This window comes from Gigantopelta aegis, chromosome 15, assembly GCF_016097555.1.
Source record: "Gigantopelta aegis isolate Gae_Host chromosome 15, Gae_host_genome, whole genome shotgun sequence".
NCBI lineage: Eukaryota > Metazoa > Mollusca > Gastropoda > Neomphalida > Peltospiridae > Gigantopelta > Gigantopelta aegis.
This window is the reverse complement of record NC_054713.1, coordinates 2,940,104-2,966,189: the sequence shown is the minus strand read 5'-3', so window position 1 is coordinate 2,966,189 and position 26,086 is coordinate 2,940,104. Positions and strand designations below refer to the sequence as shown.

Below are 26,086 nucleotides of genomic sequence, written 5' to 3'. Positions count from 1 at the left end.
AATCAATCAATCAATCAACCAATGAATTAATCAATATATCAATCAATCAATCAACCACCCAGTCAATTAATCAACCAGTCAATCAACCAATCATCCACCCATTCAATTAATCAATAAATCTATCAGCCATTTGACACACGCTTACATCCACTGAAGGTTTAAGCACGTCTGTCTTGGGCACATCATCATATATCTCGGTGGATGCGACTAAGACAGAGAGCTCCCCCATTTTGCATAGTAGGAGTCCAGGAAAGGGGACCTGTCCTCTCGAAAGGTCGGGGAAGGCGGGGACTGAACTCACAATCACCCCTTCTCCCCTTTACATCTGTCCCTCTGTAGAACAAACTCAAAGGGAAGTATATTAAGGTTTTTAGCACCAAGTTTATAGATCAAATCTACAACAAATAATAAAAACTACAATTTTTTTTTTATCAAGGTTAAAACAAATTTATTTTCCGATTTTATAAATATACAGCAACTGTACACCAATAACAATATTTTGTTTACATAACGTGGAATTACAAAGTATGGAAGTTGAGATTCTCAATACACATGGGCAATTGTCAATGGAGAAACTAGAAATTAATGTGTTTTACGTCACAGCTTTCTGTGCTCTTTGTACACATTAGAAGTTTCTCAAAACTCGTAAAATGTCATTTACAAGTTGCATATAAATGTGTACTTCAGGGGCCTAATTCACAAAGGTCTCTTAGGCTCTGCTAGACAACAAAGCATCCTCTTTGCAAGTCTTGTAGCATTGCACTGCGAGATCGCAAAGTTGCGAGAGCTTAGTGAATTAGGCCTCAGGCCTGTAGGAACTGGAAGGGAAGGGGAGAGGGTCTCTGCTCCCCACTTGTATATAAATAAAGATAAAAATCTGGCTTGTGTCCCCATCCACTAGAGATGGTAGCCCCTCAATTAAAGATTGTGCCAGACCCCTTTACATATTTCATTCGTACAGGCCTGTATCTTAGTTAGGTTTACATTGTAAGTTATATATATCTGTATATGAAATTTTATGTTTATCTGATATGTCGATTATTTAAGAATCTTAAGAATGTATTATATGAAATGAGTGAGACATCAACATGGTTTTTTTGTGGGTTTTTTTCAAAAAACACTAGTGCAGTGAAACCTGTCAAAACCGGACTTCCCTCAAAACCGGACGTTTTTTTGTGGACCCTTTCTGAATATCTGTATGGAAGAGAGCCTCTCTAAACCCAATCCCTCTTAAAACCAGACTTTTTTCTTGGTCCCGAGTGTGCCTGGTTTAGAGGGCTATATCTTGGCCAGTGCACCATGACTCCATTGTCTAGTGGTGCATATAAAAGATTCCTCGTTACTAATCGAAAAATGTAGCAGGTTTCCTTTTTGAAGACTATATGTCAAAATTACCAAATGTTTGACATCCAACAGCCAATGATTACTAAACCAATGTGCTCTAATGGTGTCATTAAACAAAACAAAAAACTGTTATCAGTTTGATAGCAAAAACTATTTGCATTAATTATGAATACAGAATTCCTGAGTATTGCTGAGAACAGGTGAATGTTACCGACAGAAACGATTATCTTGAAATGTGAGGAGTTCACCAGAGACATGTTCAGGAGGTGGAGAGCTAGCTAGACTGGTTTTCACACCTACAGCAGGGCTTGAAACAACGGCCTGCGAAAAACCGAAAAGTAGGCCTCTTTTTTTAAAAAGGAAAAGAAAATTCACCGACTAAAAGCACAAACAAATTGCAGGTTATTTTCAAAGAGACAGATGTAGGTACAGTTATCTCATCTGCCGTTTAGCTCAAGATTCTGTCATATTTTAATTCCATAATGCTCTAAAATACATCTCAGACATTCCGATTTTCCACACACTGTATCCATTAGAACCCTTCATTTCCAGCAGGCCATATTTGTTTCTTAGCAGAACATATTTCTTTTGACCTGCTGTTATGAAAACAAACAGTTCAGCCAGACTGAGCAGAAAAATGTCAGCTAGACTGGTTTATGTGCTTATCGATTGATAACAAATTGATCATGTCGGGAACCAATCAAAAAGTTTGCGAACATCAGAAAAATGTCAGCTAGACTGGTTTATGTACTTATCGATTGATAACAAATTGATCATGTCGGGAACCAATCAAATAGTTTGCGAACATCAGCGAAATATTTGAAGGCTGAACATGGGAAAGGCATATTTAACTTGACATTTCAAGCCCTGCTACAATTAAATGCATGTTATAGGAACTGTCCGAGTTTTCCTCCATTGTCAGCCTTTTTAACTATGAAAATTCATAACAGTTCTGCCAATTACGGATTTTCAAATAAAGTCAAAATGTATAAATGTTGTCACCGAATTTCCTTTGAATAGTCAAAATGGATATTATCTTTTAGCGGGAAAACATGATGGTGTTCTAGCAACTGTTGATGTTACTGTTAGGTTTGTATGTAAGCACATACATACTGTGTGGGGTCTAAACCAGATCATGCCGAAAACTAAATATTTACACGAATTAGACTGGATCTGGTGTTCAGAGGGTCGCATTTTTGAATTTTTAAAATTCAGGACCTAGAAACTGAGCCGGTTTTGACAGTATTCTGGTTTGTTCACGGTCCAAATTAAACAAGTTTCAATGTATATAAGATATGCATTTTGAAATGTACAGCATGGAATTGATTCAACACAGAAATACTTTCTTTCTTTTTATGTCAGATAAAATGACAGCTGATATTACATTTGCGACTGTGAAAGCTTAACAAATGACACATTTATACCAGATAAAGTGCTTGAAAATTACATATTAAAAAGGCTCTGTTATACCAGGATCATCAGACTATCAACTGTCACAACAAAGTTGGCTAACTTTTGATGGTTGCATTGTAATTTTCTCAACTTACGTCAGGTACACTCACATTAATAGTTAACTGGTTGTAGCAGCTGTATACAACAATAATGCAGTTGTAAGAGCACTCAGACTAGCAACAGGACAGTCGTAGAAGTTGTGACAATGGAGAGTTGGTCAACTCTGTCATGACAGTTGATAGTCTGATTCTAGCATTAGGTGGAAATATCTCAACACTGGCTGAAAACTCCGGACAATCTCTTTACAGGAATGGAAACCAGTCAAATTGTTTGCAAGCACTCACCCTCTTAAATATAACAACGAAGAGTTGTTGGCTGTATTAACATTTGTCTCACATATCCGTGCATGTAGCTGGGTTGTCCTGGCACCAATGTCAGTATTGTGCCAAGAAGACTATGAAATTTATATATTTTAACAGCAGAAAAACAATTAAAAAATTGTATTTAAATATAAAAATGTGTCTTAAAATCATTGTATGCAATGTGGAGTATAACAGAATGTTCTAACTCCTTGTTTATCTGATTAAAATGGAAAACCCCCAGTTACAGGTATGTTTAACTGATCACTCAGTCTTTCCAGACTATTTGCTTTACAAGCGTAGATTAAGGTAAACAATAATAATGAATAAATTACAGATTCTGCCTTCTATTTTGAACACTGATTTATAGAAATAAAGAGTCCAGTTAATAAAAGTTAATAGCAACTCATTATTTCAAGACATTTTGCTCTTGAACAATTAACAGAGTTCAACTAGTGTATTTTTAATGACTCATTCTTTTAAGATTTTTTGCTCTGGTACACTAAGTAGTCCAGCAAGTGCATTTTAATAATGGCTCATTCTTTTAAGACATTTTGCTCTGTAATACTACGGATTTTGAACAGGTTGAATTCATGTTTATTTGGAATAGGGTTTTATATCTTACAGTGGTTCATAATTAACATTTTTCACAAGCATACATTCTGTACACTGGTGGGGGGAGATAATGCCAGAGTGGGGGAGGGAGATAATGCTTGTGTAGACTTTCAAACAAAACAAGAATGTTGATATAAATATTACTTATCATATCAACATTTTTGATATATGTTTTCATGTATAGAAGGTAACCCACAATACCCCAAGTAATACACTATGTATGATCCTGAACATGTTAATAACTGTTAAGAACTCTTAATAATAATATTATTACACATATTCCACATGGATGCCTCAGTCTTGCAAGGCAATTTGGTCCACCACACTGTTAGGATTTCCAATCATCTAAATAATTTTCTAAACTGCCATTTTTCATCATTATATCACACAATTTGATCAACTATATTAATTCCAATTATTGCAAGCTATTATTGATATCTTGAAACACTCAACATGGTTGTTGGGTGTATCTTTGTGATGATATATAAATAACAAGAGTGGATCTAGAAGGGGTTCTGGGGGAGACCCTGCATATCCTTGTCCATTGATAAGAATGCATTTTGGGACATCAGCCCCCCATCTACACCACACATCTCCACCAACAACTGTTCCTCTGGATTCGATTCTGTCTAACAAATGAAACTCACATATCTGGTTCAACGGCTTAGCCATGATGATGTAATATCCACATCAGTCATTTTCAACAGCCAACACACTCCACTAGTGTTGCAAGCCATTTGTGTTTATTTTTCACACCGACTAATCAGTATAACTGAATTCTCTGTTTAAATTCCATACTGACCAATCAGCGTAACCGAATTCTCTGTTTAAATTCCATACTGACCAATCAGCATCACTGAATTTTCTTTTTAAAATTCCACGTTGACCAATCTGCATTATCCATCTTTATTTGAATTCCATATTAGCCCATCAGAATAACTGATTTTCTACTTGTATAATATATATATATATTCCACACCAACCAATCAGCATTACTGATTCTCCATTTGGGAGTCACACTGGCCAATCAGAAGGCAGATAAATATTAACTCTTTCCTATTTGCACTTTTAGGAAGAAAGGAAGTGTGTTTGTGGTTTGTTAAGCACTTGATCACTAAGCAGTAACCATGGAAACAGTCCTGTGTAAAGTGAAGGATGAAAGCACTTTGTGTGTTATAAGCTGCGAGTCATTAAGTAAGGAGAAGCTGCTACACCTCCCTGAAAGACAAAACAACAAGATACATATTAATACATGAATGATTAAAAAGGATTTTCCTTGTTTTTCTGTAATTTTCGTCACCAAAAATGCTGTTAGTTAGAAACATCTTACAATGGCTGCAGTCTCTAATGTAACATGTTCCCGACAAACACTTATAGGATATTAAATGACCTTCCATTTCGTATCATGAATATGTCCCGAGTGAACTAATTTTCAATTGTCACAAACTTTAGCGAGTTTAATATCACGAGTTTAATATTTTATTTATTACCCATAATCAATCTTAATTTATATCACTCATCTCGTTTGGTTGACGTTCCTGTAAGGTTGTAGTGCGCCAACTGATGTTACGGTGTTACGTCCCACTTGGCATTCTAGTATCACTTTGATATGTACCAAGATATTTTTAACCATATGGGTAATAAAGCCTTTTATGGAATACTATTACATACAATACAATACGTCAAAAATACACCCGGGAAAACTATTAGTGGCACAGATGGACAGACAGATGGATGGATGGACAGACAGGTGGACGGACAGAGAGACGAACAGACAGAGAGATGGATGGACAGACAGATGTACGGACAGACAGATGGACGGACTGACAGATGGACGGACAGACAGATGGACGGACAGAGAGACGAACAGACAGAGAGATGGATGGACAGACAGATGGATGGACAGACAGATGGACGGACAGAGAGACGAACAGACAGAGAGATGGATGGACAGACAGATGTACGGACAGACAGATGGACAGACTGACAGATGGATGGACTGACAGATGGACAGACAGACAGATGGAGGGACAGACAGACAGATGGAGGGACAGACAGATGGACGGACAGAAAGATGGAGGGACAGATGGAGGGACAGACAGATGGACAGACAGACAGATGGAGGGACAGATAGATGGACGGACAGAGAGATGAACAGACAGAGAGATGGATGGACAGACAGATGTACGGACAGACAGATGGACAGACTGACAGATGGATGGACTGACAGATGGACAGACAGACAGATGGAGGGACAGACAGACAGATGGAGGGACAGACAGATGGACGGACAGAAAGATGGAGGGACAGATGGAGGGACAGACAGATGGACAGACAGACAGATGGAGGGACAGACAGATGGACGGACAGAGAGATGAACAGACAGAGAGATGGATGGACAGACAGATGTACGGACAGACAGATGGACAGACTGACAGATGGATGGACTGACAGATGGACAGACAGACAGATGGAGGGACAGACAGACAGATGGAGGGACAGACAGATGGACGGACAGACAGATGAACAGACAGACGGATGGACAGACAGATGTACGGACAGACAGATGGACAGACTGACAGATGGATGGACTGACAGATGGACGGACAGACAGACAGATGGAGGGACAGACAGACAGATGGAGGGACAGACAGATGGACGGACAGACAGATGGATGGACAGATGGAGGGACAGACAGATATACGGACAGACAGACAGATGGAGGGACAGACAGACAGATATACGGACAGACAGACAGATGGAGGGACAGACAGACAGATGGAGGGACAGACAGACAGATGGACAGACTGACAGATGGATGGACTGACAGATGGACAGACAGACAGATGGAGGGACAGACAGACAGATGGAGGGACAGACAGATGGACGGACAGAAAGATGGAGGGACAGATGGAGGGACAGACAGATGGACAGACAGACAGATGGAGGGACAGACAGATGGACGGACAGAGAGATGAACAGACAGAGAGATGGATGGACAGACAGATGTACGGACAGACAGATGGACAGACTGACAGATGGATGGACTGACAGATGGACAGACAGACAGATGGAGGGACAGACAGACAGATGGAGGGACAGACAGATGGACGGACAGAAAGATGGAGGGACAGATGGAGGGACAGACAGATGGACAGACAGACAGATGGAGGGACAGACAGATGGACGGACAGAGAGATGAACAGACAGAGAGATGGATGGACAGACAGATGTACGGACAGACAGATGGACAGACTGACAGATGGATGGACTGACAGATGGACAGACAGACAGATGGAGGGACAGACAGACAGATGGAGGGACAGACATATGGACGGACAGACAGATGAACAGACAGACGGATGGACAGACAGATGTACGGACAGACAGATGGACAGACTGACAGATGGATGGACTGACAGATGGACGGACAGACAGACAGATGGAGGGACAGACAGACAGATGGAGGGACAGACAGATGGACGGACAGACAGATGGATGGACAGATGGAGGGACAGACAGATATACGGACAGACAGACAGATGGAGGGACAGACAGACAGATATACGGACAGACAGACAGATGGAGGGACAGACAGACAGATGGAGGGACAGACAGATGGACGGACAGACAGATGGACGGACAGATGGAGGGACAGACAGATGGACATACAGACAGACAGATGGAGGGACAGACAGATGGATGGACAGAGAAACGAACAGACAGAGAGATGGATGGGCAGACAGATATACAGACAGACAGATGGATGGACAGACAGATGGACGGACAGACAGATGGAGGGACAGAAAGATGGAGGGACAGATGGAGGGACAGACAGATGGACAGACAGAAAGATGGAGGGACAGACAGAATGATGGAGGGACAGACAGATGGAGGGACAGACATATGGACGGACAGAAAGATGGAGGGACAGACAGACAAAAGGACAGAGATGAAACTTATTATCCCCTCGGAGTGGATCGGTAGGGGACTAATAACATCCTCAGAATGCAGTTGACAAAAACACTTACGACGCCTCCACATTGGAGTTGAGTAGAAGCTGCTTCTTCATCTTGAGAATCTGCGCGTGCGACAGTTTTCTCTTGTCCATCTGAAACGTGGGCAGATCCACCGACGAGATCCCTTCCTCCACGTCGCTCGTCTTCAATTCCTGCAGCAGCGTCACAATATCCGACGTCGACTTACAGTTGCGTTTAGACTCGTGCGTCAAATGCATCATCCCGTCGTCAGGTCCGAGCGAGTACGACGACAGATCGTGAATGTCATGGTTCGTGCCACCGGACTCCATCTCCTCACAGATCTCTGACTCGGGGTTCTGCAGCGAGCCAGAGGAGCTGAATCCGCTGGAGCTGGGGATGCTGCGGATGGAGTCGCAGCTCTTCGTCTTGTCCTTCAGCCGCTGCTCCTCCAGCTTGGTGCCCAGGTTCCATGACAGCCGTTTGTGAATGCTGTTGTCCTTGTCACGCTGCTTGTGCAGCTCCTGAACCGAGTCCACCGTGTAGTAGCGCTTCTCCGTCCGCGATGTCCGGCGCTGGTTCAGTTTTAATTTCGTTTCCTCGTCGACGACCGATTCGTCTGTCACACACGAAACGACAGGAGGAGGAGAAGGTGGAGGAGCCTCAGTTCGAATCTCGACATCCGACTGAATCTGAATGTCAGTAGCGAACAATTCGAACGTGTCCGACATCACCGGTGTTGACAGACTGACCGTAACCGGGCGGTTCCTCTTCCCCGGAGATGGGGAGTGTTCGGGCGACGACAGCGTCCCGCGCTCGCTCTGCGATAACTGTCGTTGTTGCTGCACCATGGTGGCATGTCCCACGATATTGCTCAGCGACCCGGAACGAACGATGTCCTGACCGTCCCTGTGAGACGTGGTGCAGTGCCCGTTCTGGTTCGGAACCGACATGCTGTGGGTCGCCAGATTCGGGATGAATTTGCCCTCCGTCGACTCGATGCTCTCCGTGCGAGTCAGCATGCTGATGGAGGTGCTCATGGGATATCCATGGAGAGATGTGTACAGAACCTCTTCCTGCACAGTCGGAGCCTGGTTCACTCGCTTCGATTTTTCCTTCTCGTACGCCTCCTAGAAAAAAAACAAAAACATAGGTATCAGTTCATTTAAAAAAATTGTTTTAAATTTTCATTATTATTCATACTTACCTAGTGTTAGCACAACAATGCTATACAACCCTGAGATTAAAGCGACATACCCTTTTAAAAACGCATGTTAGTCTAAGAAGTAATAGTTAATGATACTTATTTTTGATGGTATTTCTCTGTTTAAACATCACTGACTTTAGCTTCTCTCTGTTATAACCATATCCAAATGTGTGTTGCAGGTTTGTAGATTTAACTAAACTTGGTGTTTATTTTTACAAACTGAAACTAAGGTCTGTGCCTTTAAACATACATGTAGGTGTCAGTTCATTTACTTAGTGCTAGCACAACAACAACAATGTAATTTACCTCTTGAATTTTTATATTGATTATTTAATTATATTCATTACTTAATTTTTGCATTTACCTCAGTTTGACACCAAATAATCGATATATTTTTCGTGCTGGGGTGTCGTTAAACATTCATCCATCCATCCATCCATCCATCCATCCATCCATCCATCCATTCGATCCTAGACCGATCATGCATCAGGCGAATGCTTTACCACTGGGCTACGTTCCACCCCTATGCCGGATGTAGGTCAAATGCTGATTTGCCCCGCTTTTAAGGGTGTACTAACCTGTGCGTTCTTCAGCTGTTCCAGCCACATGCGTACTGCCATCGGGTCACCGTGAAACGTGAATGAGGCTGTTGGCACATGGTACTCATTCAAATAGATGAGCAGGAAACTTCCTGTCAGGACAAACAATCGATAATTTGTAATAAGAAAATAATAATTTAAAATTGTCTGCTAGAATAAACAAATTTATAAAATGTTAACAGAAATTTAAAAAGACAAATATTTTAAATTTTAATATAAGATTTGCCAGTAATGGAAATGTAAAAGTTTCTTCTCTATATTTGCGTAATTCCTTCAAAAGTACACAATTGCATTAATCCACTCCAAAGGATCTTTTATGTGCAGCACAAACCACCCATTTCATCCATGATGGGTCACCCACCCACCCATCCCATCCATGACGGGTCACCCACCCACCCATCTCATCCATGGAGGGCCACCCACCCAGCCATCTCATCAAGAAGGGCAACCCACCCACCCATCTCATCCATGGAGGGCCACCCACCCACCCATCTCATCCATGGAGGGCCACCCACCCACCCATCTCATCCATGTAGGGTCACCCACCCACCCATCTCATCCATGATGGGTCACCCACCCACCCATCTCATCCATGGAGGACCACCCACCCACCCATCTCATCCATGGAGGACCACCCACCCACCCATCTCATCTATGGAGGGTCACCCATCCACCCATCTCATCCATGGAGGGTCACCCACCCACCCATCTCATCCATGGAGGGTCACCTACCCACCCATCTCATCCATGGAGAACAACCCACCCAGCCATCTCATTCATGGAGGGTCACCCACCCACCCATCTCATCCATGGAGGGTCACCTACCCACCCATCTCATCCATGGAGGACAACCCACCCAGCCATCTCATCCATGGAGGGTCACCCACCCACCCATCTCATCTATGGAGGGCCAACCACCCACACATCTCATCAAGAAGGGCAACCCACCCACCCATCTCATCCATGATGGGCCACCCACCCACCCATCTCATCCATGGAGGGTCACCCACCCACCCATATCATCTATGGAGGGTCACCCACCCACCCATCTCATCCATGTAGGACAACCCACCCAGCCATCTCATCCATGATGGGTCACCCACCCACCCACCCATCTCATCCATGGAGGGCCACCCACCCACCCATCTCATCAAGAAGGGCAACCCACCCATCTGATCCATGATGGGTCACCCACCCACCCATCTCATCCATGGAGGGCCTCCCACCCACCCATCTCATCAAGAAGGGCAACCCACCAACCCATCTCATCCATGGAGGGCCAGCCACCCACCCATCTCATCCATGATGGGCCAGCCACCCACCCATCTCATCCATGATGGGCCAGCCACCCACCCATCTCATCTATGGAGGGCCACCCACCTGCCTCATTCAGAGAATCAACCACCCACATCCATGTTGGGCCACCCACCCACCCCACCCATGGAGGACCACTATGATGTTTAACTGTGTCGTGGGAATACCTTTATCCTTGAGTTCGTGTATGATGATTCGGTCGAGTCTCATGGGTGGTTTGGTGATCTTGTATTTGTCCATCCGCTTGTTAGACTTGCACAACAGCAGCAGGTCCGTGAACAGGAAGCAGTCCACGTCCATCTTGAAACAAAAACAAAATGTCACGAGATGAAATAACTCTTAAGAAATTTCAGATAACTCTTCACTTCCTCATGAATGAAAAGAACTATATCAGATCCTGAGTTTCATAAACAGCATGGCACCGTGGGTTTTTTGACAAAATAATTTGATGTAAAATAATTGATAATTTGTTGGAAAATAAAATGGTTTCTGTAATTTTTTAAGTTTTATAAATAAATTAGATTTTTTTTTTTGCTCAACCAGAATTAGCCCTGGTTAACAGAACTGACAAGTTGATGTGTAAAATGGAGTTTTCTCTTTTCGGAATACTTTGCCTGACCTCTCACAATGCTATATTCCCCCTATGTTAGTAGTCTGGGCCCATATTTTAGAAGCAATCTTAGCGCTATGAAATCGTAAAACCATCGTAAGGTGTGACGTCATTACAACACATGCCATAGCTTACAATGATTTTATGATTTTGTAGACTAAGACTGCTTCGAAAATATGGGCCCAGGTCCGAACATCCCTACAGCCAAAATCTTCCAGTGAGTCCTAAGCTGCTTGTTCCAGTCACGTGATTGAAGCTTCCTTTCCCCATTGGCTGTTAGGACGTCCGGACCAGTCTACTAACACAGGGGGAATGTGCCTTGATGTCGGACCAGTCTACTAACACAGGGGGAATGTGCCATTGTGTGTGAGGTCAGGCTAAGTAGAAAAGAAATTTAACTCGTTGGTGCTTACCCGACTTGCTTGTGACTCCTTCATGCGGAGTGCGGAGTGGTAGAGGAGAGCCCGACTCTTACTATCGCTAAAACCAGGCATCGGAGACAGGAGGTCGAAGTTCTGGTTATAGTCACTTATATACTGAAACACAAAACAAAACAACCATCAGTTACAACATAGGTAGCACTGTATCAAATAATATCCGTTTAGGTCAAAGTTAAACGTACATCCAACTTTTGATAGTGCAGTTAATATTACTAGTCCTGCCATTGGTGATAAATGTAGCAAGTGTTTGTTGTCTTGGCAATAAGTGTATGCAATTTTATTTCATTCAGTACCACTGTGTCAGGGTTAGTATTCATACTTATGGGTAATAATTTGGTTGATATTTATAGGGTATTAAATGAGCTTCCATTTTATATCCATTTTCACCAGGGACATAAACATGATACAAAATGATAGTGAGTTTAATATCCTATTTATTACCCATAATCGATCTTAATTTATATCACTCAATTTGCTTGGTTGACGTTCCTGTAAGGTTGTAGTGGGACGTATCACTTTGATATGAACCAAGATATTTTTAACCACATGGGTAATAAATTACATATACTATTTTTAGCCACACACATGTATATGTTAACTTGATCACCTGTGATATACCAGTTGTGGGGTACTGGTTGGGACGGAAAACATCCACTCAGACCAGGGTGGAAAGAAGGAAAGTTTTATTTAACAATGAACTTAACACATTTTAAATGTGGTTATATGTGTTAGACATATTGTTAATATGGTTACGGACCACACAGATAATAAGAGAGGAAACCTGTTGCCTCAACGCAATGGGCTACTTTTTCCAATTAGCAGCAAGGGATCTTTTATATTCAGCGTCGCACAGACAGGATAGTATATACCACAGCCTTTGTTACACCAGCTGTGGAACATTGGCTAGAATGAAAAATGGCCTAAAGGGTGCACTGACAGGAGTTGATCCTAAACTGACCATAAATCAAGCGAGTGCTTTACAACTGGGCTACATTACGCCCCCACTCGGAGACTGGATAAACCAGGTTGGTTCGACCCTATGACCCAGTCACATATGAATTGAGAGCACTCTACCGACATAGCTGGGCTCTGCCCCTATCTGCAACAGGTGACATTAACTGTAGATACTAAACTCACCCTGGAGCACTGGGCATCATACAGCTCGATCAATTTCTATATATACATGGGGTGTGTATATAATGATATATACATGGGGGGTGTATACAATGATATAGACATGGGGGGTGTATACAATGATATAGACATGTACGTGTACGTAGTGTGTGTTAGACCTGCATTGTGTGTACTGAACTCACCCTGGAGCACTCTTCACTGGGTGGTTCGACAGCATCGTACGGCTCGATCAATCTCTATATATACATGGGGTGTGTATATAATGATATAGACATGGGGGGTGTATACAATGATATATACATGTACGTGTACGTAGTGTGTGTTAGACCTGCATTGTGTGTACTGAACTCACCCTGGAGCACTCTTCACTGAGTGGTTCGACAGTGTCGTACGGCTCGATCAATCTCTATATATACATGGGGTGTGTATATAATGATATAGACATGGAGTGTGTATACAATGATATAGACATGTACGTGTACGTAGTGTGTGTTAGACCTGCATTGTGTGTACTGAACTCACCTTGGAGCACTCTTCACTGGGTGGTTCGACAGCATCGTACGGCTCGATCTTCCCCACCACGGCTACAAGCCTCTCCTGGTTCAGTTTGTCGTTCATCTTGTTGTTGATCGACATCACAAACTTGTCCACACTCGCAATCTGCAAGTCAATCCAATACATCAGCTGTTATAGTATGTATGTATAGTCCTTCCCACAGAGAACACTGTTTTCTTACTATGAAATTTATTACAATTCAGTTATTTCTGAGATGATTGTTTTTTAAACAAAAATATTGGGGTTTTTAAAATTATTTCATAACACTTTTACTTTTCTTATTACATCAAATCAAACAGAAATTATTTACAAAAAACATTACTGAGGATGGGAAGGACAGTATTGCCATGTCAATGATCCAAGTTTTCAATGTATGTACCTCTTCCTTTTTTTGCATAAAATACATTGCGAGCTCCTATAAACACCTGGCTAGGGATTTTTTAAGCTATCTTAGTGCTACGAATTCGTAAAGCCATCGTAGGCTATGACGTCAATACAACATACACCATAGTGATGTCACAGCTTATGATGGTCTTCTGATGGTTTTACAATTTAACATTTAATCAACAGCTACAATAGATGTCCAGTACTACATGCATAGTAAACTGTCTATACACCAAGGGAGACAACTTACCATTTCAAGGAGATCCTTGCGGTGTCTGTCGTCCTCTGTTTTGCGGAGGATGGCTTGGATGAGGAGAGAATACTTGGTGAGTCGCTGCATCGGCTGCACCAACAGCGCCGTTAGACTCAGACGATTGCACTGCTTTTGGGCCTCCGCCCACTGAAACAAAAGCACCAATTAAACATCAAACTTTTAAAATAACCCAAAATGCCAGTCAAATATGTCCACATTCTATCAACAAAAAAAAGCACCAACTGTACAGAATTAAGTTTTTTTTGTTTGTATTTCTCCTAGTGAAACAAAAGAAACAAAATTAAACAATATCAAACATTTAAAATACCAGTAACCGGTTGAGTATGTCCACCTTCTAACAAAAACCCCCCTCACCAACTGTATAGCATTATGGTGAGGTTTGAGGGTTTTTTCTCCTAGTGAAAAAAAAGCACTAACTGTACAACAGTGACCTTTCAAAAATATAGGTTTGTTTTTGTGTTTCCACCTACCAAACAAAAGCACCAATACATTATTCAATTTTCAAAATACCCACAAGTTGGGGGGGGGGGGGGGGGGGGGGGGGGGTTCAACCACTGAGAGGAAAGCACTATTTGTACAATATTAGGCTTTTTATAATACTACCATCCCTGCTCCTCCCCCCCCAAAAAAGAGAAGAAAATATATTAAAGAATAAAAAATATTATACAAAAGTTAACCATATTCTTTACAAAGACCACTTTTTTTTAAGGACACTGTTTTTAGTGTGGCAATTTTTTGTCTATACTTACCGTGACGAAAATCTTAAAGAGATCATTTTCATTGCAGCGAGATTTCACATACTCTACACATGGTCTTTGCTCCATGCAGTACTTGAGGTAAGGTTGAAACAACGTGCTGAACTGGAATACACAAATAGAAAATATTACATCATAATGGAATGGAATGGAAAATTGTTTAACATTCAAAGCAAGCTGTTGTAGCGCATGCCTGTCCTGGGCACAAGTGCCGGCCTCAACCTGTTCCTCCGATCAGGACAGGATACATCACAACACACACAATGATGTATTATAAATAAATTAAAGAAAGCCAGTAACAGGTTTTGGGAACACAAGAATAGGCTTAAGCTCATACTTAAAAGTTGTGAATAATGGTTAAATATTTCTGCAACAAACTATCATAGGTTTCAGAATTATAGGATATTAAATGAGCTTCAAATTTCATATCTTGTTTATGTCCCGAGTGAAATAATTTTCAACTGTCATGATCTTTAGTGAATGACAATGGAAATTATTTCACTCGGGACGTAAAAATAATATGAAATGGTAGTGAGTTTAATATCCTATTTATTACCCATTAATTGATTTCAATAAATATCACTGAACTTGTTTTATTAGCATTGTGGTAAGGTCGTAGTGTGTCAGTCACATAACATCATCGTGTGAAGTTGAATTATTTTACATCCCACTTAACGTTCTAGTGGGACGTACCACTTTGATACGTACCAAGATATTTTAAACCATTATGGGTAATAACACTTGTTATTACACATGTGTGCTTTGTATGATTTTTATAAACTCAGTTATGTTGGGACATGTGGATAATAATTCTTTCAGACATTGTCTTAAGACTAGGATCTTGTTGAATATGACCACTGACCTCCTTAGTAAAACCTTGTTTGAGCAGGGATGGATTGAGCGGTTTTCGTGAGTGTCGTGCCTCATTGAGCACTCTGAGCAGGTAATGCTCCCAGAACTGGCGGTTCACATCACAGATTGCGTCGATATTGCAGAATAACTTCTCGGTTTCAATCTGAAATATATCACCATCAACAATGTTAATTACTAGTTAATTACAGGCACATTTATTTAAACATAGCATGCCGGTCTTCAATATTATTAACGTTTGAAATCTTAGAGAAATTTATTTCATTCTAGCAATATATATGTGTGTGTCTGTGTGTGTGTGTGTGTGTGTGTGTGTGAGTGTGTGTTTATATTTTGAATATAATAAATGTAATATAGTGAAGCAAGACTGATTTTAAATAACCAAAATTCTTGCTTTAATATAAAACATCAACATGGTAGGGTAATTTAACTTTTTGCTTAACCCAAAATGGTTTGTACCCAAAACAGAGCCATAATGCATCAGTTAATTGTGTGATTTGTTTTTACTTTGGTAACATGAAAAATGATGAATTATATCTATAATTATAATTACTAAAATATCAAATGTTTACTCACCTCATTCAATAACTGTGATGCCTGTAAATTCAAAAGACTAACTTGGAAGACCTGAAAAAAAGTATTACTCTTACAATAAATCCAGTTTGTAAATGTTTTGGCATGTTAGTATGTTAAATATGGATAAAGCTTAGATTAAATTTAAATACATGCTTAACATTATAATCTGGTCAATCAATTTAATAACTTACACTAGTAGATATTTCATGAAGCCATGGTAACTGAGTTAAGCTTGAGATGTGTGATTAAAATAATATATACCAGACTAATAAATGTGATACATTCGTTATAACCTAATCTTGCTGATAAAACTAGTATTATATATCACTATATAAATATCCTACATAGTATGTTTTAACCATACACTGGATAATAAAACTAGTATCCTACAGCTGGGAAATAAAACTGTACTAATGTCATATGGCTGTGTAATAAAGATTATATCTTATATCTGTTATAACTCTAAACTGGGTAATAAAACTAATATCATATAGTTATGTAATAATTATAGTATATTAAATGAGCTTCCATTTCATACCATGCTTATGTCCAGAGTGAAATAATTTTCAATTATCATGAGCTTCAACAAGTGACAATGAAAATTATTTCACGAGGGACATAAACATGATATGAAATGGTAGCAAATTTAATATCCTATTTATTACCCATAATCGATCTTAATTTATATCACTCATCTCGTTTCGTTGACATTCCTGTAAGGTTGTGCGCCAATTGATAAGGGCTCAAAATTCGCCAAAAAATATGGTGGCCCAAAACATTATAATGAATGTTGGCAAATTAAGGAAGTGAACCATGAACCACGAGCATGATTTTAATGTGGAATAAATATATGCAATACAAATATTAATAGTGGCCTCATATGTTATAGCTCTAAAGAAGATTAACGCCATTATTTTTTTAATATTTAAGTCGCCCAAACAGGACATTGGTCGCATTTGGCAACCTGGCCACAGGCTGTTTCGAGCCCTGATTGATGATGTCATCGTGTGACTCAAAAGTGTTATCTCCCACTTGGCATTCTTGTGGGAGGTATTACTTTGATATGTACCAAGATATTTTTAACCATATGGGTAATAAAATCATATCTTACATCTGTTATAGACCTGACCGGCCTCATTGGCATTGTGGTTAGGCCATCGGTCTACAGGCTGGTAGGTAATGGGTTCAGATCCCAGTCGAGGCATGGGATTTTTAATCCAGATACCGACTCCAAATCCTGAGTGAGTGCTCCGCAAGGCTCAGTGGGCAGGTGTAAACCACTTGCACCGACCAGTGATCCATAACTGGTTCAACAAAGGCCATGGTTTGTGCTATCCTGCCTGTGGGAAGCGCAAATAAAAGATCCCTTGCTGCTAATCGGAAAGAGTAGCCTATGTAGTGGCGACAGCGGGTTTCCTCTCAAAATCTGTGTGGTCCTTAACCATATGTCTGATGCCATATAACCGTAAATAAAATGTGTTGAGTGCGTCGTTAAATAAAACATTTCTTTCTTTCTTTCTGTTATAGACCTAAACTGGGTGGTACAACTAATCACACACCTGGGTAACAAAAATGATATTTATATACAAGATGTGTAATAAAACGAATATCACACAGTTGGGTAATAAAAATGGTATCTTACATCTGTTATAACCCTGAGCTGACTGATATAAGAGATTTCTGTTTGCAATAGTTCCCATATTGCTTCTTGTTGATCGTGTTGCCTCTTTGTTAATGACTGAAAGTAAACACCAATACATCAGTGATTCATATCTATACAACATACTCCAGCCAATTATGTATATTTTTATTTCATCTATGTGTTTTTTTATCTTGATAATGTATTGTAATTGTACAAATGAAACGGACCTTAAAAGAGAAATGTTTTTTTTGTTAAAGAAATGTCTATTAAAAAAAGCTATGTACATTAACAGAGAAATTGACACAGATGAGTGGACATATTATTACTAAAGGTGTGGTCACACAATGTGGCTTGTCATGTACAGTAAACGATGTATTATGAGAATACAAAATGTGACTGAAATCAGGTCTAAAATCCACACCTCCATACAAGTCTTGTTCGAACTCATTACAGAGATTTTTCTGGGTTAACCGCTTCTACATGTACCTTACATTTGCCCAACTAACAGAGAACGTTTTAACAATTAAAATTACATGTTAAATAGGTTTTCTAGTTAAGAATACCAGTGTCTGTACTGTATATTCAGTGGGTTTCTTGCATTGTCATCCTAATGTTTGTAGTCGCTGAAACATAATTGTATTTCACAATTTCTGTTATCCTTTGTACAAAATTATTAAAAGATAAAATCTACCTTAAGATATGATAAAATTCAGGACAATCAAAAACACATTAAATATATAGCCTCTGATATACTAATCAAGTACACGTATTTATATGTAATTTTAGTCTTTAAATAGGCTGTATTAGTTGAAAGCATGTAGTTTAAATATGGGCTGGCGGGCTAAAAATAGTTTGAAAAAAGAAGACTGATTGATTGAAATATAATTTAAGTAGGGTGTGGCTGGAGTTTTTAATAATAAAAGCATAAAAATACTAATTGGTTTGTTAATTTTAGAAAATAAATACTAACAAGCAGGTACATTAATTTCAGAAGATAAAAAACAAATACATAAAAAACATACAAATAATTAATGCTTAACGACAACCCAGCACAAAAAAATACAAATTGGCTATCGGGTGTCAAACAAAGAGAGAAAAAAAAGAAGGAAAAATAAAAGGACATGATAATTTTGTAAGAAAAAATGAATGAATGTATGTTTAACAACAACCTAGCACAAAAAAGTACAGATTTGCTACTGGGGAGAGGGGAGAGAGAGGGAGGGAGGGAGGGAGGGAGGGAGGGAGGGAGAGAGAGAGAGAGAGAGAGAGAGAGAGAGAGAGAGAGAGAGAGAGAGAGAGAGAGAGAGAGAGAGAGAGAGAGAGAGAGAGAGAGAGAGAGAGAGAGAGAGGACTTGTATGATAATTTTGTAAGATCAAATACTTTGAAATGTGTTATAATCTGATAAGTTACAACCTAAAACTAGATAGTAAAATCAGGGTGCCACAAAATCTTAACTTCATTGGAGATCAAGTATAGATAGTATCCAGTTAAGTACACCGGATACTAAGCCAATGTATTTAACTGGATACTAAGCCAATATATTTGACTGGATCCAAGCTGATGTACTTAACTGGATCCAAGCCAATGTATTTAACTGGATACTAAGACAATGTATTTAACTGGATACTAAGACAATGTATTTAACTGGATACTAAGACAATGTATTTAACTGGATACTAAGACAATGTATTTAACTGGATCCAAGCCAATGTATTTAACTGGATACTAAGACAAATGTCTGTTTTTAGTCTCATTGCACTTTATTTTATTCCCATGAGGATTTTCTTTTTAAAAAATGAAATGTTGGGATTTTTAGATAGTTTTAAGAATTTTTTTTAACGTATTTTAAACTAAGACTACATGTGTTCTAACCGATGCATTGTCGACAATACAGCTCCAATGTGGCTCCAACTGGAAGACTTTCTCATCGAAGGGGATGCGATCCAAGGCCAGCAGTGGCGGGCAGCTCGGTAAGCCATTCAAACTGTAACCACTGAGAATCTCATTTAGCTGGTCGATCTTCTCACGGTCCTACAAAACACAACACACAAAACATGGTCAAACATATGGAGAGTGTACAGAGATACTAGAGGAGAAACATTGACACTATAATTGCAGTCTTCTCTTGGTCCTACAACACACAACACATATGAAGCCTAAAACTGAAAATCCCCCAACAAGGGATCTTTGCCATGCACTTTTCCATTAACAGGACAGTACATACCACAGTCTTTAATATTCTAGCCATGGGTCACTAACTGGAAAAAACCCTGAGTCCTTTGATGACAGTTGATCCTGTAACCCCTCACACCCCCACATTCAAGTACTCTACCACTGAGTTACACCCCAGCCCTAGAAAGTGTACAGAGACACTAGAGGAGAAACATTAATACTATAATCACCAATAATTGCATTTAGCTCAGTTGACAAACAACGTTAATAGCGATACCATGTATTTATTAAAACTAAGGGTGTGTTTGTATTTTGCATTAGTGTAAGATAAGGGGCGGGATTTATAGCTCAGTCAGTAGAATGCCAGCCTGAGGTGGTTGTGTCATAGAATCAAACCAACTGGGTGGACCATTCTCTCATTTTGTCCCATTCCAACCAGTGCCCCACAACTGGTATATCAAAGACCATGGTATATGTTATTATGAATGTGGGAAAGTGCTAATGGGAAAATGTAGCAGGTTTTCTCTGAAGAGTAAAAAATTACCAAATGTTTGACATCCAGTAACCAATGATTAATAAATCAATGAGCTCTAGTAGTGTCGTTAAACAAAATCAAAGCGGTAGGACTTTCCTTTGGCACTGTCACGTATAAAGAACATTATAAATACTTATAATAGAGTTAGGGTTAGGGTCAGTGACAGTGCCAAAGGAAAGTCCTTCCAAACAAACAAACTTTAAGTATAAGATATTTTTAACACACAGAAGCAACCTTGTCACTGTAACAATCGAATGTTTAAAAAAAAACTGACAGTCAGTCAATCTACCTGCAGACCTTGAGAAACTAACCGTTAGTAGATGATGTTTTTAACATATTGAAACAACCTTGTCACTGTAACAAAATCGAAAATAAGAAGAAAAAAAACTGTCAGTCGATAATTAAATCAATACGTTTGTGTTTGGTGGTGAAAAACACAGAACGGTGTTTACCGCGCAAATATACTCACTCCGCAAACCACCACCGCCGTATGTTTGTGGGACACTCCCTTAATGAGCGCCTCCACCCCTGTTATACGCAGAGAGGAATTTCGGGGATCCTTCCTTAGTAATGCCCTTCTGAAATTAGGGGGGTCGGGGAGGGTTTTAGAAAAGCTCCCATCCATGTTGGTGTTTATGATGTACATGTGTATCTATCTACATGCAAGCATGGCCCCTCCAAGACAGACGGGCAGGTTCACTCTACATGCAAGCATGGCCTCTCCAAAACGGACTGGCAGTTCACTCTACATGCAAGCATGGCCTCTCCAAGATGGACTGGCAGTTCACTCCACATACATCTGCTGTGTCCTATTCAGTCCTGCTTTTGACTGTGTCAACAAAGAGGAGACCGGTCTATACAGTTTTGAATATCCATGAATAACACTCACCCCATTCACTAATTGCCTGACTGACCGGCTGGCTAGGTGTTATCTCATGTAAGGACTGTTCCAAACACAATATGGAAGGGGTGGGTGTCAAATACAAACAGAGAAAACCCCATTGGCTTTAGTAGATTCTGAGGATAATATAACATTATTTTAAATTTGTTTTCAAGCTGGGCAAAAAAGTTTGTTTTATTTAACGACGCCGCTAGAGCACATTGATTTTTTTATCTTATCATCGGCTATTGGACGTCAAACATATGGTCATTCTGACACTGTTTTTAGAGGAAACCCGCTGTTGCCACATAGGCTACTCTTTTTATGACAGGCAGCAAGGGATCTTTTATTTGCGCTTCCCACAGGCAGGATAGTACAAACCATGGCCTTTGTTGAACCAGTTATGGATCACTGGTCGGTGCAAGTGGTTTACACCTACCCATTGAGCCTTGCGGAGCACTCACTCAGGGTTTGGAGTCGGTATCTGGATTAAAAATCCCATGCCTCGACTGGGATCTGAACCCAGTACCTACCAGCCTGTAGACCGATGGCCTGCCACGACACCACCGAGGCCGGTTCAGGCTAGGCAAGTAATGATAATGAAGACATGAGGTGACTACCTTCTTATGGATTATATGACATTGACTAAGGTTTTATTACTGTTCTTTTATGTTTGACTGCAATTGTTTAGTATTATAACATAAAAGTAAATTCAATTTTTACTAGAGTTCTTTATATATTGATGGAAAGAAATAAGGAAAGACATGAAATTGTAGACGAAACTGAATTGACTACTAGTGTAATAATGTCTGTATTTCACACACAGTTGTAATGTTGGACTAAATGTCTATAGTGTAATTGAATTGACTGCCAGGAACACGTCATCTTCTGACACTGACTAAGGTTTTTGATTACAGTAACATTTTGTATTACTATTTGTGTGATCCATTATTTCTTTCCATCATATTATAACTGTAGTTTCTAAACAAACGCTAGACAAAATCCCCCAGATGATGAGCTTGGAGTGAGATGTGCAAGCTACATATAATTAAATATATGCCTAGATTCAATTGCGTGTTGACTTAAAGGGAAAAACAAGAGTAGCTATTTATACATTAAATGTGTGTATTTCTTTTACAAAGACTATTTCTCTCTCCATCCAATGCAACATGACTGATATGTCAAAGGCTGTGGTATGTGCTATCCTGTCTATGAGATGGTGCATATAAAAGATCCCTTGCTCTTAATGGAAAAATGTAGGGAGTTTCCTCTCTAAGACTATATATTAAAATTACCAAATGTTTGACATCCAACAGCCAATGATTAATAAATCAATGTACTCTAGTGATGTCAAATAAAACAAAACAAACTTTTACAAAGAAATAATTTTCCCATCCACCCTTCTAAGGTTGGAAAAACAGACATGTTTGTTCTCTCTCTCTCTCTCTCTCTCTCTCTCTGTCTCTCTCTCTCTCTCTCTCTCTCTCTCTCTCTCTCTCTCTCTCTCTCTCTCTCTCTCTCTCTCTCTCTCTCTCTCTCTCTCTCTCTCTCTCTCTGTCCATCTCCCTCTCTCTGTCCTTCTCCCTCTCTCTATGTCCTTCTTTCTCTCTTTCCATTTCCCCTCTCTCTCCCTCCCCCTCTCTCCACCTCCTCCCTCCATCCCCCACTCTCTCCCTCCTGCTCTCCTCCCCCCCCCCTTCTCTCTCCCTCCCTATCTCCTTCCATCTCCCCTATCTCTCCTCCCTTTCTCTCTCTGTCTCTCTCCCTCCTCTCTCCCCCTCCCCTCTCTCTTCTTCCTTTGTTATTTGAGTACTGCCATGAAACATTGTTATTTTTTGTTGTAAAGGTTATGAAATATAATATGATAAGATCTATATTATAACATAGACTACTTCCTGTTGATCAATTAAGAAACACCCACATTAATAAGTAATGATTGTTTGAAAACAACAAAGTTACATATTATGTGTAAAGTACAGTTATTATAGTTACAACCTCTCTGTCACATTATAAAAGAAAAAGAAAGAAATGTTTTATTTAACGATGCACTCAACACATTTTATTTACGGTTATATGGCGTCAGACATATGGTTAAGGACCACACAGATTCTAAGAGGAAACCCGCTGTCGCCACTACATGGGCTACTCTTCCGATTAGCAGCAAGGGATCTTTTATTTGCGCTTCCCACAGGCAGGATAGCACAAACCATGGCCTTTGTTGAACCAGTTATGGATCACTGGTCGGTGCAAGTGGTTTACACCTACCCACTGAGCCTTGCGGAGCACTCACTCAGGGTTTGGAGTCGGTATATGCCTCGACTGGGATCCGAACCCAGTACCTACCAGCCTATAGACCGATGGCCTGCCACAACGCCACCGAGGCCGGTTCTGTCACATTATATGTGGTTGTCATAGTAAAAATAAAATTAAATATAATACAAAATGTATAATAATAACCTTTCTTATATTATATGGTTACTATGGCAACAGAATATGTAAAACAAAAACAATACCAAACACATTATTCCTGACAGAAAAAAAAGAGAGGATGGGGTATAATTTCCTAGTTTTCAGTATTTTTTGGTATAGCTCTTTGAAGCCACATAAAACATGCATTGCATTGAAAACAAATAGTTCTGGAATATATGATCATCAACAAGAAAAAAATCTATAACTTGACCATGAAAACAAAACAACAGGTAGATCGACGACCGATACAACTTGAAAATATGAAACCAACCGTCAAGAACTTGAAATATGAAATGGGTACAGGCAGCATGTTATATATTAATGATATCTACTGGCTAGTGAACTTGTGTCCTGTAGCCAGGGTCCAGACACATGGCTACATGCTTGCGAATGTACGCTCCAGGAAAGGAAAAATAACAACAACAATAGAAGCGCCAACACGACAGTTTTCATTGCTACAGGTAACACACGTTGTGTGCTGTTTACCTGCCGGCAATCAAAGGTTTTACTATCAGGCAATCTCAGCCCTCGGCTGATGTCTCTAAGGTATTAACGGGATGATGGTGAAAATATGCTTTGTCTGCTGGCTGCCTGGTTAATATATACCGCGGTTTGTAATTCACACTGTGCAATCTTGTGACGTGGGTAATACTTGTTGTTTTATAATGACCACAATGGCAGGAATAAAAAAAAAAAAAGTTTAATGCCAGTTTGTGAAAGACATAGTTTTCTTTATAATGGTAAATAAAATAAAATAACAAAATGTTATGATTTTGTGAAAGACATACTTTTGGTTAATGGTAAATAAAATTTTATTATTTTGTTATGTGACAAATAATTTTATATGGGAAATAAAGCAGTGGTCGAAATACTTTCATCCTGACCAGTTTTATTCCGGTTAACATCATCACAAGCCAGGAGAAACCTTTTACCCGTCATTCCGTCGGACTGGCCAATTACTTTACGTTTATATTCACGCATTAGTTTGACTCAATCATGTTTTGTCCATCAAAATTTGATTCAAATTTTTTTGTTTGTTTGACGACACCACTAGAGCACATTGATTTATTAATCATCGGCTATTGGATTTCAAACATATGGTCATTTTGAAAGTCATAGAGAGAAAACCCACTACATTTTTCCATTAGTAGCAAGGGATCTTTTATATGCACCATCTCACAGACAGGATAGCACATACCACGGCCGTTGATATACCAGTCATGTTGCACTGGCTGGAACGAGAAATAGCCTAATGAGCCCACTGATGGGGATCGATCCTAGACCTACTGTGCATCAAGCGAGTGCTTTACCACTAGGCTACATCCCGTCCCCGGTTTTGATTTGGGCCAGCAGAATTTGCAACTTCTTGGACTGAAACCGGCCACGGTGGCGTCGTGGTAGGCCATCGGTCTACAGGCTGGTAGGTACTGGGTTTGGATCCCAGTCGAGGCATGGGATTTTTAATCCAGATACCGACTCCAAACCCTGAGTGAGTGCTCCGCAAGGCTCAATGGGTAGGTGTAAACCACTTGCACCAACCAGTGATCCATAACTGGTTCAACAAAGGCCATGGTTTGTACTATCCTGCCTGTGGGAAGCGCAAATAAAAGATCCCTTGCTGCTAATCGGAAGAGTAGCCCATGTAGTAGCGACAGCGGGTTTCCTCTCAAAATCTGTGTGGTCCTTAACTATATGTCTGACGCCATATAACCGTAAATAAAATGTGTTGAGTGCGTCGTTAAATAAAACATTCCTTTCTTTTTTTCTTGGACTGTATGTCCAGTATGTATTTCAGCCAATATGTCAACCCATTAACAGGCGTTTCTGTATTTTATAAGGGGGTGCAGATGTAGCCCAGTGGTACAGTGCTCACCAGATATGTAGTTAGTTTAGCATTGATCCCTGTCAGTGAACCCACTGGG

At 40.1% G+C, this 26,086-nt stretch overlaps 1 protein-coding gene across 2 annotated transcripts in view; it reads right to left on the bottom strand.

Moving 5' to 3' along the window:
* Positions 1-420: 420 nt before the first annotated feature.
* LOC121389928 (pleckstrin homology domain-containing family G member 5-like) overlaps positions 421-26,086 on the bottom strand; it is a 144,179-nt gene continuing 118,513 nt past the window's right edge. For both annotated transcript variants that reach the window (XM_041521597.1, XM_041521598.1), the window contains 12 exons: positions 19,981-20,139; positions 18,108-18,203; positions 16,466-16,516; positions 15,882-16,034; positions 15,014-15,124; positions 14,241-14,390; positions 13,574-13,711; positions 11,891-12,013; positions 11,035-11,167; positions 9,533-9,645; positions 7,802-8,877; positions 421-4,988 (listed from right to left, as the gene is read on the bottom strand). In XM_041521597.1, coding sequence (XP_041377531.1) covers positions 4,979-4,988; positions 7,802-8,877; positions 9,533-9,645; positions 11,035-11,167; positions 11,891-12,013; positions 13,574-13,711; positions 14,241-14,390; positions 15,014-15,124; positions 15,882-16,034; positions 16,466-16,516; positions 18,108-18,203; positions 19,981-20,139 — 2,313 coding nt within the window. In that variant the 3' untranslated portion in view covers positions 421-4,978. The remainder of the gene's footprint in view (positions 4,989-7,801; positions 8,878-9,532; positions 9,646-11,034; positions 11,168-11,890; positions 12,014-13,573; positions 13,712-14,240; positions 14,391-15,013; positions 15,125-15,881; positions 16,035-16,465; positions 16,517-18,107; positions 18,204-19,980; positions 20,140-26,086) is intronic.